The sequence below is a fragment of the Sardina pilchardus genome, chromosome 6 (assembly GCF_963854185.1).
Source record: "Sardina pilchardus chromosome 6, fSarPil1.1, whole genome shotgun sequence".
Classification (NCBI taxonomy): domain Eukaryota; kingdom Metazoa; phylum Chordata; class Actinopteri; order Clupeiformes; family Clupeidae; genus Sardina; species Sardina pilchardus.
The window spans coordinates 7100445-7117709 of NC_084999.1; the positions used below are offsets into that span (position 1 = coordinate 7100445).

General features: G+C 45.8%; 2 protein-coding genes across 7 annotated transcripts in view; both read right to left on the reverse strand.

Moving 5' to 3' along the window:
- Window positions 1-137: 137 nt before the first annotated feature.
- On the reverse strand, window positions 138-9721 carry pnisr (PNN-interacting serine/arginine-rich protein). 4 transcript variants are annotated; one of them, XM_062538244.1, is made up of 12 exons: window positions 9641-9721; window positions 8782-8909; window positions 8352-8558; window positions 6479-6717; window positions 6028-6184; window positions 5510-5709; window positions 4796-4945; window positions 4287-4386; window positions 3360-3413; window positions 2673-2861; window positions 1072-2230; window positions 138-594 (listed from the first exon to the last, which is right to left on the reverse strand). In XM_062538244.1, exons 2-12 carry the CDS (start codon window positions 8867-8869, stop codon window positions 564-566), a joined length of 2574 nt encoding a protein of 857 aa, XP_062394228.1. In that variant the 5' UTR covers window positions 8870-8909; window positions 9641-9721; the 3' UTR covers window positions 138-563. The 4 variants fall into 4 exon arrangements, with proteins under 4 accessions (XP_062394228.1, XP_062394227.1, XP_062394226.1 ...); XM_062538243.1 differs by having other exon boundaries at window positions 1072-2233; XM_062538242.1 differs by having other exon boundaries at window positions 6007-6184.
- A 3058-nt stretch (window positions 9722-12779) lies between these two features.
- The window catches only part of usp45 (ubiquitin specific peptidase 45), a 43095-nt gene continuing 38609 nt past the window's right edge, over window positions 12780-17265 (reverse strand). For all 3 annotated transcript variants that reach the window (XM_062538246.1, XM_062538248.1, XM_062538247.1), the window contains 4 exons: window positions 17109-17206; window positions 16692-16778; window positions 16289-16430; window positions 12780-15179 (listed from right to left, as the gene is read on the reverse strand). In XM_062538246.1, coding sequence (XP_062394230.1) covers window positions 15046-15179; window positions 16289-16430; window positions 16692-16778; window positions 17109-17206 — 461 coding nt within the window. In that variant the 3' untranslated portion in view covers window positions 12780-15045. The remainder of the gene's footprint in view (window positions 15180-16288; window positions 16431-16691; window positions 16779-17108; window positions 17207-17265) is intronic.

Sequence of the window (17265 nt, forward strand, 5' to 3'; positions counted from 1 at the left end):
TCAATGTTCCTTTTAATAGTGTTTGAAGGCTGTTCATGATTTTAAGCACTAAATTATATCCAAGAGCATTAAGACAAAAATGTGCCACTACATTAACTTTTACCATCTAACCCCTGGCCACACAGAAAGACAAACCATACATGAAAACATTTGTTTTATTCAACAATTTACATCAATAAGTGATTATTTCTGTCTTCTGTTTCTGTTGTGTGATCTTTAAAATGTTACAACCTTAATATTCTATTTCATCCTTCAATTGTGGATAACATAGGTCCAAAAAAACCAAAAAAAAAAAAAAACAAACCTAAGTGAAGCAAAATCAAAAACCTAGCAAATTAGAAATGTCACATCATGAAAACATGGGGCACTTAAAAAATGACAACACTTTATTTACACTGCAAGAGGTTGGAGGGGGAGGGATGGGTGGAGTTGGGGAGAGGGTGGGGTGGGGCTGGGGTTTTGGGAGGGGAGGAGTTCACCTACACCTTTGCCTCGAGAATGAGACAAGCCTGTTAAACTCGTGGAATTTAAAATAAGTGCACAGATCAGGGCCGTGCCAGCCCTCAACTCCAGCGGCGGGCCGGCGAGGAGGACCTGAAAGAGAACCGCCGGGCGGGGAGGGGGGACATTAGTGCAGTCACACCAGTAAAGTGTGCACCTCAAGTTTTTAGCTCACTTCTACAAAAACACATATACACGCACAAAACACAGAGATTCCACACTTATGTTGAAGACGATGACCATCACGTCAAACATTCAAGGCAAATAGAAAACACATCAGTCACACGGACACAACAAAGGCCTGTGAAAAAGTTAGGGTCTGGTACTGAAACTCAACCTCTTCAGGAGGTACTAGTAAGGCACTTTTTATAAAGCACCATTTGCCATTATTGCACCACAATACTGCCTTATTTCAATCAGCTCATTATGGCAAACCAGTTTAGATACAAAGGTGCTCTAGTAACAGTGACATTTTGAAATTTACTTGAAATGTATTGTACATACACGACACACAAACAGTATCATTCAAAAAAACAGTTGTAAAAGGAGGAGTAAAAAATTGAATACTACCTTGATCGTGACTTAGACTTGTGTTTGCGGCTTGCCTTCTTACCAGACTTGTGAGACTTTTCCGTGGAGTGCGAGCGACTACGCTTAGACTTTTTGGATTTCTTTTCCTTGCTAACCTCGGGGGAGCGGGACCTGCTCCTACTGGAGTCCGACTCGGAGTACTTCCTGCTAGCCTTGCCTGAGCCCTTCCTGTGCCCGCCGCTGCCCTTGCTGTCCTTAGAGAGCCTGTCGCTCTGGTGGGAGTCGGAGGGGTCGCTCTCCCTCCTGCGCTTGGACTTCCCGTTGACCTCCTCCTGAGGGGCTGCCTCCCTCTCCCTGTCCCTCTCTCTCTCCTTCTCCTTCTCTTTCCCTTTCTCCTTGTCTCTATCCCTCTCTCGCTCTTTGGCCTTCTGCTTGTCCCTCTTCTTATCTGACTCCTTGTCTTTCTTCTTCTTGTCACGGCTGTGGCTCCTGTCTTTACGCTTGCTCTCCCTGTCCTTGCTGGCCTCTTTCTGCTTCCTGCGGCCGCCACCGCGGCTGTTGCTACGGCTACGGCGGCTGCGCTCCTTGCTGGCGCCGGCGTGGCGCCGGTCTCTGCTGCGGCTACGACTGGCCCTGTCCTTCGACCTGCTCTTGCGCCCCCTGCTGTCGCTGGTGGTCCGGCGGTGGCGCGAGCGGGAGCGCGAACGGGACCGGCTCCGGCTGCGCTTCCTGTGGGAGTGGCCTCCGGAGGAAGGGGAGTGGCCTCGGCTGCCCCGCCTCCTGTCGCTGCCGCCGCCCCCGCCGCGCTCGCGTCCCCGCTCCGAGCGCGAGCTGCGTCGGCGCGAGCTGCGGCTCCGGCTGCGGCGTCTGCGGGAGGACGAGCGGCTGCGGCGGCGCTTGCGCCGCGGCGAGGAGGACCGCGAGGAGGCCGAGGAGGACGAGGACGAGGAAGAGGAGGAGGAGGACGAAGAGGAGCGCTTGCTGGAGGAGTGGCCGGCCGAGCTGGAGCGGCTCCTGGGCTCCCTGCCTGACCCTAACCTTCCCCTGACCTCACCCTCGATGACCTTTGACCTGCCTGCGGACGCTGCGCTGGCCTCCCTCTCTGCCTCCCTGTCTCTGTCTCTGTCTCTGTGCTTGGGGTCTGGCTGCTTGTCCTCGTGAGTGGTCATTTCTCTGAATGATCTGTCCGTTGCAGCATCTTCTGCAACACACACACATACACAAAATCAAGCAAATCCATACATGTACAAGTGTAAAGTAAACCTACTACATTTATTTGCCGCTGTTCAGGGATTTAGAAAACGCAAAACAACCATTTTCAATGATTTTCAGGATTAGGTTTATTCCATCTATGGGAAACGGGACCAGAAATCGGTTCTGCAAAACACTGGGATTTTGTAGTTTTCCAACAATGTCTGCAAGCAATCAATCACTTATGAAACAATATAAATGTATTTTATATTTTTTTAACATATGACCTTTCACAACAAAGTGATTTTACAGAAGAGACAGTACAATCAACATTAGAGTTGGCATGTTGAGTGCAAGGATCTACCCTGTCTCCAAACAAACAAAAAACAAACAACCAATCACAACAAACAAACAAACAAACAAACAAACTGATTAGCCTCCATGCTCACCGTGCTTGCCTCCCTCCAGCGCCTCCCTCTCCTGCAGCAGCTGCAGCTCGCGCTCCTTGCGCCGGAAGGCGTCCTGCTTCTGCCGGATGCGGTGCCGCAGCTCCTCCTCGTCCGTGTCCGAGGACTCCGAGCCCTGGTTGCTGCGCTCCTCGTCCGAGCTCTCGTCCGAGCCGTAGTCCCCCAGACCACCTGCGGCGACAGAGCCCCCCTCGCTTATAGCAGAGTCTCATCAACGCCGACATAATAGCCGGTCTTTCTCTCTCACTCACACACACACACACACACACTTTTCTTGTTCACCATCCATTCACAATCCTTATACTAAGCCCTCTAAATGCAACACAACTCCAGCTAAGGTAAACTTATACAAATATCTAACTGTGCTATACAAAATGATCTCCACTTACTGTAAACTGAAACATTGCATGCTGTTAAAGAGTCTAACACTGAGACATATCCATAGGACATCTAAAACTGTACTGTAACTACATTTCAACCAGACATCGTTTCAGTTGGCTAGTCAAGTTTAAGAAAAGCCCTTTGAGGGCTGTATAAGAAGAACAAGAGGGCAGAATGAGAGAAGAGAAGAGGAGAGGAGAGAAAAAGGTCTGGAACTACCCCCTAATCCCTAATCCCAAATCCCCCTCCCCCCTCCCGCCCCCGGATTCGGATGGAGGGGACACTCACCGAGGCCAGTCAGAGAAGCCAGTGCACTTGACTGTGCCAGCTGTTTGGCAGGAGCTTTGATTCACATCAACAACAGGAACAACATGTTAAAACACATACAGCCACCATTGTCTCTTAGGCATGAGAGAGTGTCTAGAGAGGGGGCACAGAATATGCACTATTCACAAGAGCTCCCTTAGGCAGAACAAAAAAGAGGAAGCAAAACAAAAACAAAACAAAACAAAAAAACAAAAACAAAAAGAAATAAAACAAAAGGGGGAAAAACGGAGAAAAAGAGATAAGGGTTAACACAACATTTATCTGCCAGTCAAAAAAACAGTTCAGTTCAAACAGTGGAAGAGAAGAGGACGTCAAGAGACGAGAGTTTTAACAGTGTGTGTGCACTACAGCAGCGCTGCGCAGCGGTCAGATCCGCTCAGGTCTGACCGCGCTGCAGCTCGACAGTCTGATGGACACACCTGCCTTGTGCTAGTCAGGGGGGTGGAAGCTGGACGGGGCTTCAAGTTCCAGAAACCGGGTGAACAGAGACCTTTTTTTTTTTTTTAAATCATGACTTTGGGCGTCTTGATAGCTAAGCATAACTGTCTCTCTGTCTGTCGGTCTGTCTTTCCAAGAGTGCCCAACCCCACCTCCCTGGTATCTTAGCACAGAATGGCCAGTCAAGGGGTCATTCATAGTCACTGGAGTTCTCTTTTCTTTTGTCTCAACACACAGGCACACACACCATAAAGAGCCAAGTCACATTAGTGTGGGCATCCAACATACATATTGCAGCACAGTGACGTTTCAGAGGGGAGTCTGAGGACAGTTAAGGGGGGGGGCTTTAAGGGCTGACCGTCAGGAGAGGCACATAGGGCTTCTCCGCTGCAGTTTAGCCCGCAGGGCAGAGGGGGAACAGGGACTCAAAGAATGCATGAGGGGGCAGACCTTTGGTGGCTTTGCGGTGCGTCTCTTTGGCCACCTGGTAGATCTCCTCGCTGGTGACCTCCAGGAGCACCTCCGTCAGCAGCGTTTTGGTCAGGACCATCTGTGGTGAGAGAGAGAGAGAGAGAGACAAAGAGGGAGAGAGAGAGAGAGAGAGAGGGAGAGAGAGAGGGAGACAGAGAGAGACAGAGAGGGAGGGGGGAAGAGAGAGAGAGAGAGGGGGGGGGAGAGAAAGACAGAGGGGAGAGAGAGAGAGAGAGAGAGAGAGAGAGAGAAAGAGAGAGAGAGAGGGAGAGAGGGATGGAAGGACAGAGGAAAAGAACAACAGAAGGAGCGAAGGAAAGGTCAGAGGTGAGAGAGAAATACAGAAAGAAAAGAAAAGGAAGAGGAAGAGGAAGATTATCCACCAAGCATGGACAATGACAGCAATGACACATTAACAGACGCGAGAGAGAGAAAGACAGAGAGAGAGAGAGTGTGTGTGTGAGAGAGAGAGAGAGAGAGAGACTGACCAGCTGGAAATCCCGTTCTTCCTCCGTCATCTCCGGCTCACTCTGGTCTTCATGTGAAGGGGAGGGGCTTCTGCTAGCAAACTCCGACTTCCTCGCAAGTGTGCCATCTCTGTCGCCATCTTCATCATCACCATCCTCATCATCACTGTCCTGTGTGAGAGAAGGAGAGGTATACGAATTTTAGACAATTTCACATGACAATTCTAACAGTGGAAATATCTCTACATTTTCAGCAAGTCTATGTATAACAACTCAACCACACTGTTGACTCAACAAACTGTCTGTTGCTGGTTCCTGTATTATGATAGACACTATAAATATTTTAAAGAATTTAGTCTGCATTCAGACTTCTGCTTCTCTATGTGCAGAACAGGTTTTTGGACTTGGATGGTTATACATTTATGGTCATTTAGTCGCTTGTTTGGCGTAATCCTGCAATAGCTCTTGCCTGTATGTATGACATTCATACACACAAAAGGCTTTACAGGCCCAATTCACGATTACACCACTCACCTTTGTTTTGTTTACACTAAGTAAGCAAAGATGTCCCATCCAAAGTCATACAAAATGTCCCATCCAAAGTCACATAACAGTTCAGCCCATTTCTCAGAGGTTACAGGGGTCTATTGCTACTCTCTTCGCTCAGGCTGCATGGTCCTTCAAATGTCATTAAAACACAAATCTAACAGTGGAAAAGTGGGAGCGGACGCTTACAAATTTGCTCTTGCGCGGGACGCGTGCTACGCCGGTCTCCTCCTCGGCCACCTCTTCGTCGTCGTCCCTGCGGTCATCGTTCTCCATCTCGGCGCGCTGCTTCTCCATGCGCTCCTTCTCCAGCCTCTTCTGCTTCTCGCGGTCCATCTTCTCCAGGCCCTCGCGGATCCACGCCGGCAGCGTCCGCCTCTTAACCGCATCTGTAGAGGGTCAGCCAGGGGGTCAGCAGGGGTATTATGGGTCGGATTTCTCCTCTAATCTACATTTGCAATTTAATTTACGAATTTCGCAGACACCAATGATCGCTCAAACAAACAACCTGCACTGCGTCAAATGTGAAGCCACCAGAAGTAACCAAAAAAATAAAATGAGATGTAAGAAAATAATATAGCTGGTTCTGGACAGTATTGTGTTTACTACGCATGATTTGGCTTCTAAAAACACTGAGTGGTGAAGACTATGGTTCCAGAGGAAGCACAAAGAGACGGCATGCCCACCTAGAGAGAGGGCGTGCGCACCTAGAGTCGGGGCGTCTGGCTTGGCGGGCATTTGATTTGGAGAGCGAGGCCGGTCCCTGAAGCCCGGCGGGCGGTCCCGTCTGTTTTGGGGGGGTCCTTGCTGCCAGTAGGGGGGGTGGAAGCCGGATGCAGGGGGTCCATATGCTGCTGCTCCATGCTGGGTGGGTGAAGAAGAGAGATGTAGAAGAAGCTGTATTTATAGTCTATATGCACGGAAGGCTGCCTATTTCTTAAGACACACAAGAACCCACTCCATACACTGTTCTCGTGGTAACTGTTTAGGACTATAATATTCAATACTCAGGAAATTAGGATGGTTGCACACTTACAACTAAAGATACGTACTTAAACACACACAAAATGGTGATTGCCAATGAGAGCTTTGAACAACTCCATCAACTTCCTCACTGACTAACAGCGTCGGTCAGTTGCATATTTTCACCTGGCATACCTGATAGTCAAACTGCGCCACGCCCATGGGCTGGCCTTGATAACCGTCTGGTTGGCCACCGTAGCCGTGGCTATTCTGGGGGAACATGCCGTGATGGGGGTCCCCTGGGAACTCCAGGCTGTCCTGGCTGTTGCTGTCCTCGGAGGGGGTCACCATGTCCATGGGTGCGGGCCCTGGGGGAATCCAGGCCTGGTCAGGCTGAGGAGGAGGGGGCGCATGCTGACCATGCATTCCCCACTCTGATGACACACACACACACACACACACACACACGTTATGGTTCTATGTCTGCACGTCTTATCGACTTTCACTTCACCTAACAAAGACGTTGGACATCAAAGACAGTTCTCTGTGCAAAATGAGCATTGTTAACCAACGACATTAATCTCGTGATTAAAGGTACGTTCCCAAAACAAGATATCCCAGATGTGTCTGGGACACATAATCTGATTATCATGGAATATTTTGCTTACTATCTGCAGAAACAACACAGCGGAGAAATCATGAGCAGTTCTCTGTACAGTGCCAGTTATCACTGGCTCTACACCAATGACACAGGTGAAAAGACAGAGCGACTAGCTGATGTTCATTTCCAAAAGAGAGCAAACAATTTATAGCATCAAGAGACAAAGATCACCAACTAGATTTGGTGACGGAAGGATGGATGCAAGTTTTACACAAATACTGAGAAAAGCAACAAAGTATCACAGTGTTTAGCCATTCACCCTTGAAGGAGAAACCCTTGAAGGAAAACTCGCCGGAGTTCTCCTTTAAAGGAGTCATAGAACGCATTTTTTGACCATTACAAATTGATATTTGAGCCTAAATAATGTCATATGTAAATTTGTGGGGCTGAAAACGCCCCAGGAGCACTGCTAGATCGCCTAATACACGGTCATAAATAAGCCTTGCAATGAAACAGTTTGTTTTTCCCGCCCACTCAGCAAGTTCATGAATATTCAAATGAGATGCGCGCTGATTGGTCTATTGGCCGATATGTCCTGAAAGTTGATTGGCTCAATCCACCGGTCTGAAGCTAGAGCAAAGTGAAACTACGTTTACTGCTGGTAAATAAAGCCAAAGTCTTTGATAAAGCTATCAACAATGGATTTAAATAAGGAATACAGCCGTACATGTATAAACCGAGTCAGAAGAAGGTTCTGACGAAGATGAAGTGCAGCAGATTCCCCAACAGAATGAATGTGTTAGATTGGTAAGTTTTATCAGTACATTTCTTAGTATAGTAACTCTCCAAAGTTAGCTGTAATAACGCTAGCATTACAACGTCTCTGCCATAGACCACATATCTAGATACTAGCATCGTAAGAGCAGTTTAACAAGAATTATTAATCGAAGGTATGCAAATGAGAGGGGCCGAGGGGTGTATCTAAAGGGGGATGGGCGCCTATTACGTGTTATCTGAGCTCTGTTCAGATTGGAGCATTTCAACACGGCTGTTTCTATTTCCCAATTTGCATACGAAAGCAGGCGGGGGACGCGGTAAAGTCTTTGGTGTTGTCCTTTGGACACTGCTCGCAGCCTAAATTCAACAGTAACAAGGTGAATGTGGTTTTGAATTCTAGGACTCCTTTAACAACAAGACAAGTCCTAAGGAGCAGATATCCAAGTCCCACCATAATGGATTTTGACGACATCTTGTCGCTCAACCCCTTTATAGCCTCATTTCAAAACGTTTCGCACCCTTTTCTTGACACTAGGAGCTACAAATGTCCCCCGAGCAGAAAACACATTAACATATGACAAGAACAGTGAGTAGAGGTCATAAAAAAAAGAATAGCTAATAATAGTAATTAACGAAATTGAATAAATCAATCATTTAGATGTGACTTGCTATATAAAATGATGTGCGTACCAGGCTGCTGCCACATTCTGTTAAAGTTGGGATCTCCCTGGAAGCTTCCATGATTGTTGTGTGCTGCTGGCTCCAGGCCAGGTATATCCTGGCCGTTGGGTTGCATCGGCGGCTGCATCGGGGGCTGGGGCTGCGGCTCAGTCCCAGGACCACTCGACTCCTTCTGAGCTATCCAGGCCTGTGCCAGTGCTGCCCAATCCACTTGGCCTGTGCCCAACACACACACACACACACACACACACATCAGCAGGGCTGGTAGGCTACTTGCTTGCAAATAAACTCTTTGACCTGTAATGCTTCCTTCAAATACACTCATGAGAATCATGTTTCTTTGGAATTACTGCATTTCGAATTGGAGCACAACAATGCACAACTGCGTGATGGGTTTGGATGATATATTGAATCAATTCCATCCCTCTTGTTGACTTACTTGGGTCTTGTTGATGTTGGAAGGACTGCATCCACTGCTGCTGGCTTAGAGGCCATTGTGGCCAGGGCTGGCCACCCTGGTCCCACATCTTTCACTCTGGGACTTCTAACGTTGCGCCTGGATTCAGCCTGGAGCGGAGTCATGATGACGATTAACAGAGCTATGCATGGTTATGTTCATCCTAGTCTTTAGATTAGTCCCATGAAAAATAGACAACTAGCTGCTAGTCGAAGAGTTCATTCTTTTCAATTCGCTTCAGTTAGCTAGCTATTACTGCGTGTAACGTTACTCAAGGTAATATGTTCATACTTGAACCGTTAACGTGATATAACGTTTACAATTACATTCATTGTAATTGAGAATGAAATCTATTCAACATAAATACACGCGGGGAATTAGATATGTACATTACCTTTAAACACTGAAGTAAGTTAACGTTAGCCACTTAGCAAATCAGTTAACGTTAGCTATGACATAACATGTTGTTAACTAGCAAGTTGGCTTAATAGTTTGTTCCCCGCAAGATGAGCAAGGGCTATGCCAACACTACAATGAAATAACATCTGCTAGAGGTATATGTTAATTAATTGGTGAAATAGGTTTGATATAGTTAACGTGGCCATAAACATATCAACTGTCTACGGAGCAAATGGTCACTGGCTAGCCGACACCACTCCCCCATTCTAGGCCTCAGTGCAGAGAGACATGCAAACATCGCCTTAGAGTGAAGTTCTGACGCAACAACCTCGGGTATGCTGGGTGTCCACAATTTCACAATATACCGAAAATAAAGGTGCATATGCATTTATATCTGTGACAATAGTAAGAATGATGGTGTCGGAACAAGCCGATTTCCTACCTCTTCTAAAAAGCGTCTTCTTCGTCTTGCACTCAAGATGGCGCATCTGTGAGAGCGAGTGGCGATGCACTTCCTGGTCACGACCATTTTCGTTTTGTCAAATTAAAAGCATGCTACTTTTAGCCAAATCTTAACATAAAAGTCTACACAAGCAGCCACAACGGTTAATTTATTTATGTATTTAAAGTTTATTGACATGGACATTGCACATTAATAATCTTGACATGCAGGTATGCCAGAATAGCCTAAACGGGACTGGTGTTAAAAGGTCATAGGCTATAGGCCTACCTAAAATAAAATACACATTAGTAGGCTACATAAATGTTGAAAGGACACAAAGCACATAAAACAAGCAATAACAATATGCAGCATTGAAGGGAAAAACAAAGAAAATGTATTCTGCACACATTTGTATGTTGGAACTGGGGCAGACAGTTAGCAGATCATTGACATGAGTGTGCATAACATAAGAGGAGACCCATTATGGATCCCTGCGGGACACCTGTGGGCATGTAAATGTTTGATGATTGATCATTTCTCACCCTAACAATCTGTGGCTTGTTGTTAGTTTGTTAGTTATGGCTCAATCCAATCAGCTAACTTATTATTTTTTGCATTGCTAGTTGCTTTGTTCATTATGGTCAAAAAAAAGTTTGCCTTCGCTAACCTTTATCCAAAGAACAGTGTTCTTTTTCTTCCTATCTTTTTTTAGAGACAGGACTTACAGCCTTCTTACCCATGGTTTCCTTCGGTGTGGATGGATTATTTAAGTGTATTAGAGTTCTGTGAAGAATCTGTGAAGAGTAAGCAGTCAAAGCACCAGCAATGCGATTGCTAGACCAGATTTCATTGCTCTAGAAATCTAATAAATAACAAATTTTAAATTTCATGAATTCCTTTTAGATTATAGCGTATAATTTGTATGCATTACATGAAGGCGTATGTAATCTCTATATCTTGTCATTGTTGTATAATTGCTATTCATAGACAGTTATGATTAATATATTAGCATTATTAGTATGACTCATGACTGGTCCATTAGCCGTGTGTATATGATGTCCAGCAGGTCTCTGATCTCTACCAGTTTAGTGCTGCTGGTGCTGTATGAGTCTCATAGCACTTTCGCATAGGCTGCTCCTGCTACTGGCCTGCTATGGGGTGTCTAGAGGTCATAATGCCTGCCTGCCACGAGGCACTTATTTTTGTCTAGCCAAAAGGCCTGGGAACCATTCCAAACTCTGTGATTAAGTGAGTATACCCAAGCTAACTCAGAGCAAGTGGTTCCTAACAGAAGAGCCCATAGGCCTATATAATATATATAATAGCTTCATTCTCCTAGCAAAACTCTTTTTTGGAAAGAATTACCAATACTCTCGGACTTAACTTGTTTATCACTGCAAACTGAATGTTAAAATCGAGTATAATTGAGAACCAGAACCCAGACCGATAAGCAGAACCAAAAAACAAAATTAAAAAAAAAAATCTGTTCAAATAAAATGTGATCTATTCATAAACATAATAGGCACATATTATTGCCAACAAAGACACATCAAACATCAAGGATTGGCAGCTATTTGAATGAGCAGTTTTAGATTGATTTATTAAGACCATATTTGATAGGCTATGTCATACATGATAGGCTACATATGTAATAAATACTCTACTTTTGAATGTTCAGGTATGGCTTACAGCATTTTATTTTTTACATTTTGGAATCAAAATGAATAGAATAGAATAGAATATATACTTTTTTGATCCCGTGAGGGAAATTCAGTTTTCTGCATTTAACCCAATTTAACCGAATTAGTGAACACACAGCACACAGTGAACACACAGTGAGGTGAATCACACAACCCAGAGCAGTGAGCTGCCTGCCCAACCAGCGGCGCTCGGGGATCAGTGAGGGGGTTAGGTGCCTTGCTCAAGGGCACTTCAGCCGTGGTGGACTGGTCGGGGATCGAACCGGCAACCCTCCGGTTACAAGCCCGATGCGCTAACCAGTACACCACGGCTGCCCCTAAAATGAGGAATCTATAGGAACCAGAATCGATTAAGCAGAATCGGAACTGGAATCAGGATAGTTAAAATCTGAACGATACCCAACCCTATTCATTACTACTACACCACATACTAGGAATACTCCCCAGCAGATACAGCAAACTAGTTTCCTCAGATGTGAGTTTGCCTTGACTTCACCCCAAGCACAGAAAACATGAGCATTCTCCACCCTTTCTGATTTTCTGTGCATCTTTCTCTTTCACTCGTTTCGTCACTCTTGAGTGGGGTACAAGAAGTGGACGTTTATCTGTTTTTGCCAGCTCCGTCAGGACGCTTAGGCTGTGCGCTGAGGGCTGAGCGTGTCCCTCCCAACTCAGCGGGTTGTTAAAGAGAGACAGGGATGCCCACCCGTCACCCTGCATCAGGTCTCTGTGTCAGCACGGACAGGCGGCCCAACGCGTCTGCCATTAACTCAGATTAAAATCAGCTCCATTCCCGCCACCCAGGCCATCAGCCACGGCTCCAAGCAGCACAGCTTTTGGGTTATAAATAGGCGGACACACACACACACACACACACACAGTTGTTACACACTGTTTACCACACACATAAAGTCTCTTGTCCCATATACACACAGAGAACGGACACGCAAGCACACATGCAACTGCAGAATGCACAGACACACACTTCAAAAAGATTTGTAATTTTTTAAGGCTGGTTTGACACACGTGATCTGTGCCCTGTGGCAGTTCTGTTTTGATGTGAGGGTGTGAATGAGAGGACGTGGGTGGGTTGGGGGTGATGTTCGGCTGGCGGGAGACGGCACGCTGGCTTCTGGATGCGATGCGGTTGGACGTTGGCCTTTTCCCGTGCCCACACACCCACCTCCTCTTTACCAGCTGACGGCATGTTTACCAAACCGGCCTGCTCTGCACCCGTCGCCACGCGTCTGCGCCACCCACGGACCGAACATGGCATGGCGGGATGCGCTGTGACATGCCAGCCTAATCGCCCGGCCCTGTCGTCACGCAGACACACACAACACGCAACTCAGAGAGAACGAGGGGGAAGAGGAAAAACGGAAAACATCCACCATCCATTACAGGAAAGAAATCCTGCACACTCAAGCCATCACTGTAGATCATAGAAGTAGAATGCTTTTATTTTCTTAATCAATGTGATAACTTTAGGTTTATGATAATCATCATACAGTATATCAAAGTTGAATAACATTCAAGCAAAAGGAAAAACCTTAAAGGAAAAACTGCAGTCTGAGGTACCTCATAATTCTGTGTACTGTATGCAACGCTCTCGCACGAGCCAATTATACATGTATAACATCACAGAGTAATAGTATATACATTATTGTGTGTGTGTGTGTGAGTGTGTGTGTGTGTGTGTGTGTGTATATATTGCTCAAGTTAAAAAAGCGAAGAGGAAAGCTCTTGGTTCAACCATAAGCTGTATGGTTGAATAATTGCCCTGTACATGCGTGTGAAATAAGACCGTACTAACGGAACGCTGACATAGGCACTGTTCGAGACTGAGAGGCTTCTGTGGATACACTGCCCGTGCAATGCCACTTTAGTGGGTACACTGCCAGTGCAATGCCACTTTAGTGGATACGCTGCCCGTGCAATGCCACTTCTGTTACAATTCTTCAGGTTTCTCTCTTTTCAAGGACCTCAGTCATAATGAGGCATCTTACAAGCAAAAACAAAACAAGATCTTACACACACACACACACAAAAAAATATTTGAATTACATATTTCTTTTCTTAAACCATTTCATGTTCTCTCTATCTAACAATAAATAGCAAAATATAAAAATATATACGAGGACAAACGTAAACAAGTCGGGAAAAGAACATTATTGCATGCGGTGCCATAAGGCCATCAGGGAGCTGTGAGTCACACTGTCCGTCAGCAGAATACAGGAGATATTGAAAAGAAAATGCAATAAGAAAAACAGAAGAAAATTATGCATTTATTTTCATTGTCAAAAAGGCCTGGCAATATAGTGAGACATCGGTTTGGCCTTTCCCTTTGATTGCCGGTCTACAATCTATTTTGTGCTCTGTGATTTTTTTTGTGTGTGTGTGAGAGGAAGTGTATGTTATTTTGTTTATATGTATGACTGTATATGCCTGCATGTGTGTATGTGTATGTGTGTGTGTGTGTGTGTGGTGTGTGTGTGTGTGTGTGTGCGCGGAGGTAAAATGTATTGTATGTACAAAACATTACATGTATACTGTATATGTATGTGTATGTGTATGTGTCTGTGTGTGTCCTGAGTGTATGTTAAGTACACAAGTCAAGTATGTCATGTTTTATGCACAAACTGAGCTTGATGTGGCACAAAAACACAACACAAAAACACAACCCATGCACACACAGGGCTCTCCAGCAACCGTTGGAAGGCACTGCCTTTGCCACATGTCCTTTCTTTGGCACTCACTGTGCGGTTTGCCATCCTATGCATCAACCACACACACACACACACACACACACACACACACACACACACACACACACACACACACACACACACACACACACACACACACACACACACACACACACACACACACACACACACACACACCATACACACAAGCACACACACACACATGAGTACACACATACACTATACACCGTACACACACACATACACCATACATGCACACACAAACACACACACACATCCTATGCATCCACCCCGGCCTTTCCTCTCTGCCATCTCCTAGAAGTCTTATCCCAGTCTGGCATTTACTCACTGCTGCAAGGCTCATCACCCGCTTCACTCCAATGCCTCCTCTATGTTTAGCCATCTGTCTGTACAATAAAATATTTGTATATATATATTTTTAAAAAATAACTCTTTGCTAAATAAACACCCATCCATCGGACCCCTAACCTGGTTGAACCCAGATGAACTACAAGATGAATTTAAAATTTGCTCTGCATGAAAAGGAAAGCACTCCACTGACACCCGTGTCTGAACTTTCCATTGAACAACTTCCAGGGACATACTGTAACCAGCAGTAAAATTAAATTGAAATTAAACTTCAACTAAATTGTTTCAGAAGTGCAGCAAACATCTTTCTTACTCAATTCCAAAGAAACAAAGATTCGAAAACGGATGTCAAAGGGCTTCTCTCCAGACCAACCTGCAGAGCTGATTCAAATTGGGTTCACCCAGGCTACCAGACCCCATACATACACAGAAATCAAAGTATGCCCAAAACCCCAAGCCACACACACACTCAAGCAGATATTATACAAGTTTATGTCATGTGAATTGTCTTCCATTCAAAGTGTCCTCACAACAGACTTGAACATTCAGTGCACCCCTTTAATGGACTCAACCATTCAACTCGCCCCCGTCTCTGTCCGTCCCGCGCTCCCTAAGGCAGCTCCTCATAGAAGAGCAGGTAGGCCTGAGAACTGAGCACGCGAGACTCCGGTACCGTCTGGACGTTGGTGTCGCTGACGTACACCCACTGACCGCCCTGGGACGACGCGCTGGCCTCACGCCCACCTACAGGGGCACAGAAAACAAATTATATATATATTTTACCATTGAACAGAAAAACATTAATATCAAACATAAACGTTTTACATTTTACATTACATTACATTTCATTTGGCTGACGCTTTTTTAACCAAAGCGACTTACAACATGGTAAAAACATATTTAAGCTTTTAAGAGCAATTCTAACAACAATATTTCTACAATTTCAACAATAAACAACAAGCCATATGGAGCTATAACAGTTAGTGTACATTGCTCAATTCAAACACTTAAACTACCCTGCCCCACCGCCCACACACACAGGCCGAAAAGATGAAAAGCTGACCGGTATAATCTGCTATGGGAAGGCCCACTGACTGTGCTGAAGCCAATCACAATAAAGGTGCTGCCCCTTCAAATGTCCAAGCTACCACATATTGTAAACAGGGCCTAAAGGACACAATCCTTACAACTGCTTTGCTCAGGCTTTTTTTTTTAAATGTCTGTCCATGTCTAGACTCTTGTGTTGGTGTCACAATGGGAGCTCTTCAAAATCAGAAGTCGGCTGCAGATGTTTCGCTCTATGAAGGTTAGTTTAAAAAGACGAATAAATAAAATTTAAAAAAAAAGAAAAGATTCCCTTTCAGAAGACGATGCCGGTGGCCCTGCTGGAGGTTCAACGTTTAAGGTTTTCTATGTAGAAGCAGAAGAAAAAAAGTGTTACGTGTAGGAAAAACGTATCCTGAGCACTGTAGTGACTTTTTACAAATGCAAACCCTTTTCGATCGAGGTTTGCTGCATGATCCACATGCCCCTGAATGTAAGCCCGAGCGAAAAGCAGGTCGCAGCCATTGAGGTAAGGAGCAGCCCACGTTCGCAAAGGCTTTCATCAAGATGCACTTGCAAAACACACACACACACACACACACACACACACACACACACACACACACACACACACACACACACACACACACACACACACACACACACACACACACACACACACACACACACACACACACACACACACACACTTTAGTCAGCAGTGTCCTTGCGGGGGCCTATTGAGCGCGAGGCAAAGCGCTGAGCAGGTCTGCCTTGAATGCGAACAGGTGGAATAGGTGCCCACTCACCTGAATGGTTGCGGCGCTGGTCGGACCTCTTCACGGGGTTGCGCACCTTCACGTAGGCCGTGTAGTGGCCGCCACGCATCGATCCGCTGTGCTCGACGATCCCGTAGAGGCTATACAGGACCCGCTCGCCCGGCGCCAGGTTCTAAAACACGTAAAGAGTTATAAATGACTGACAACAACAGAGCTAGATCTCAGTCCCACCATCTGTGGCTATTGTGCTAAAGATTGAACACGGATACGAAGACTTCTATCTGTACTCTACGTTTGTTTCGTCCGACTTTTGCACATATATGGGACGTAGCACGTAGATGAGGCTTTAAACTAAAGGTTGTAGCCTATGACAGCATACAGTAGTAGACAGTAGTTCTAGCGACTAGCTGACCGGTGGTTCCCTGGCCAGTACCTTGCACAAGGCCGAGCAGAAGGGTGCTAGGTCCAGGATGAGAGGGAAGTCCACGTGTCGGTTCACCTTCCGCAGGTTCATCCCTGCCTGGGGACACAACAACAACAACAACAGGTCACAAAACAGGCCAACAGAACATTGAAAAAACCAAAGCAAAAGCAGGACGTCACAGATCACAGAGGAGAGTGTACTTGTGTGCATGTGTGTTCATGTGTGCATACATGTGTGCACTGGTGAACGTGAATATATTGTATTGTATGTATAGATTGTGTGTATGTATGCATGACTAATGCATGAGTGCTGCAGATGAATGCATGCTTTGCATTGTATGAGTGTGTGTGTACCCATTTGCATGATGTGAATGCGAGTGTGTGTGTGTGTGTGTGTGTGTGTGTGTGTGTGTGCCAGTGCGCTGACCTGGTGAAAGCGCTTCAGGTGTAGTGTGACCACTGGCGGCAGGGAGGAGATGAGCATCTGTTTGCGGGCGCTGGTGTACACGCGCTCCGACTTTTTCCCTGTGCCACACAAACACAAACACAAACATCTAGTGTTAGCATCACAGTTATGCGCAGCA

Bases quoted from the DNA above. Each gene is read 5' to 3' on its own strand.
- pnisr (XM_062538241.1), bottom strand. From the start codon at position 8,869: ATGTGGGACCAGGGTGGCCAGCCCTGGCCACAATGGCCTCTAAGCCAG. The intron at 6,718-8,351 runs GTACGCACATCA...GTGTGTCATCAG, and splicing joins CAGAATGTGGCAGCAGCCTG to AGTGGGGAATGCATGGTCAG. The intron at 6,185-6,478 runs GTATGCCAGGTG...TCACCCACCCAG, and splicing joins TGGCGCAGTTTGACTATCAG to CATGGAGCAGCAGCATATGG.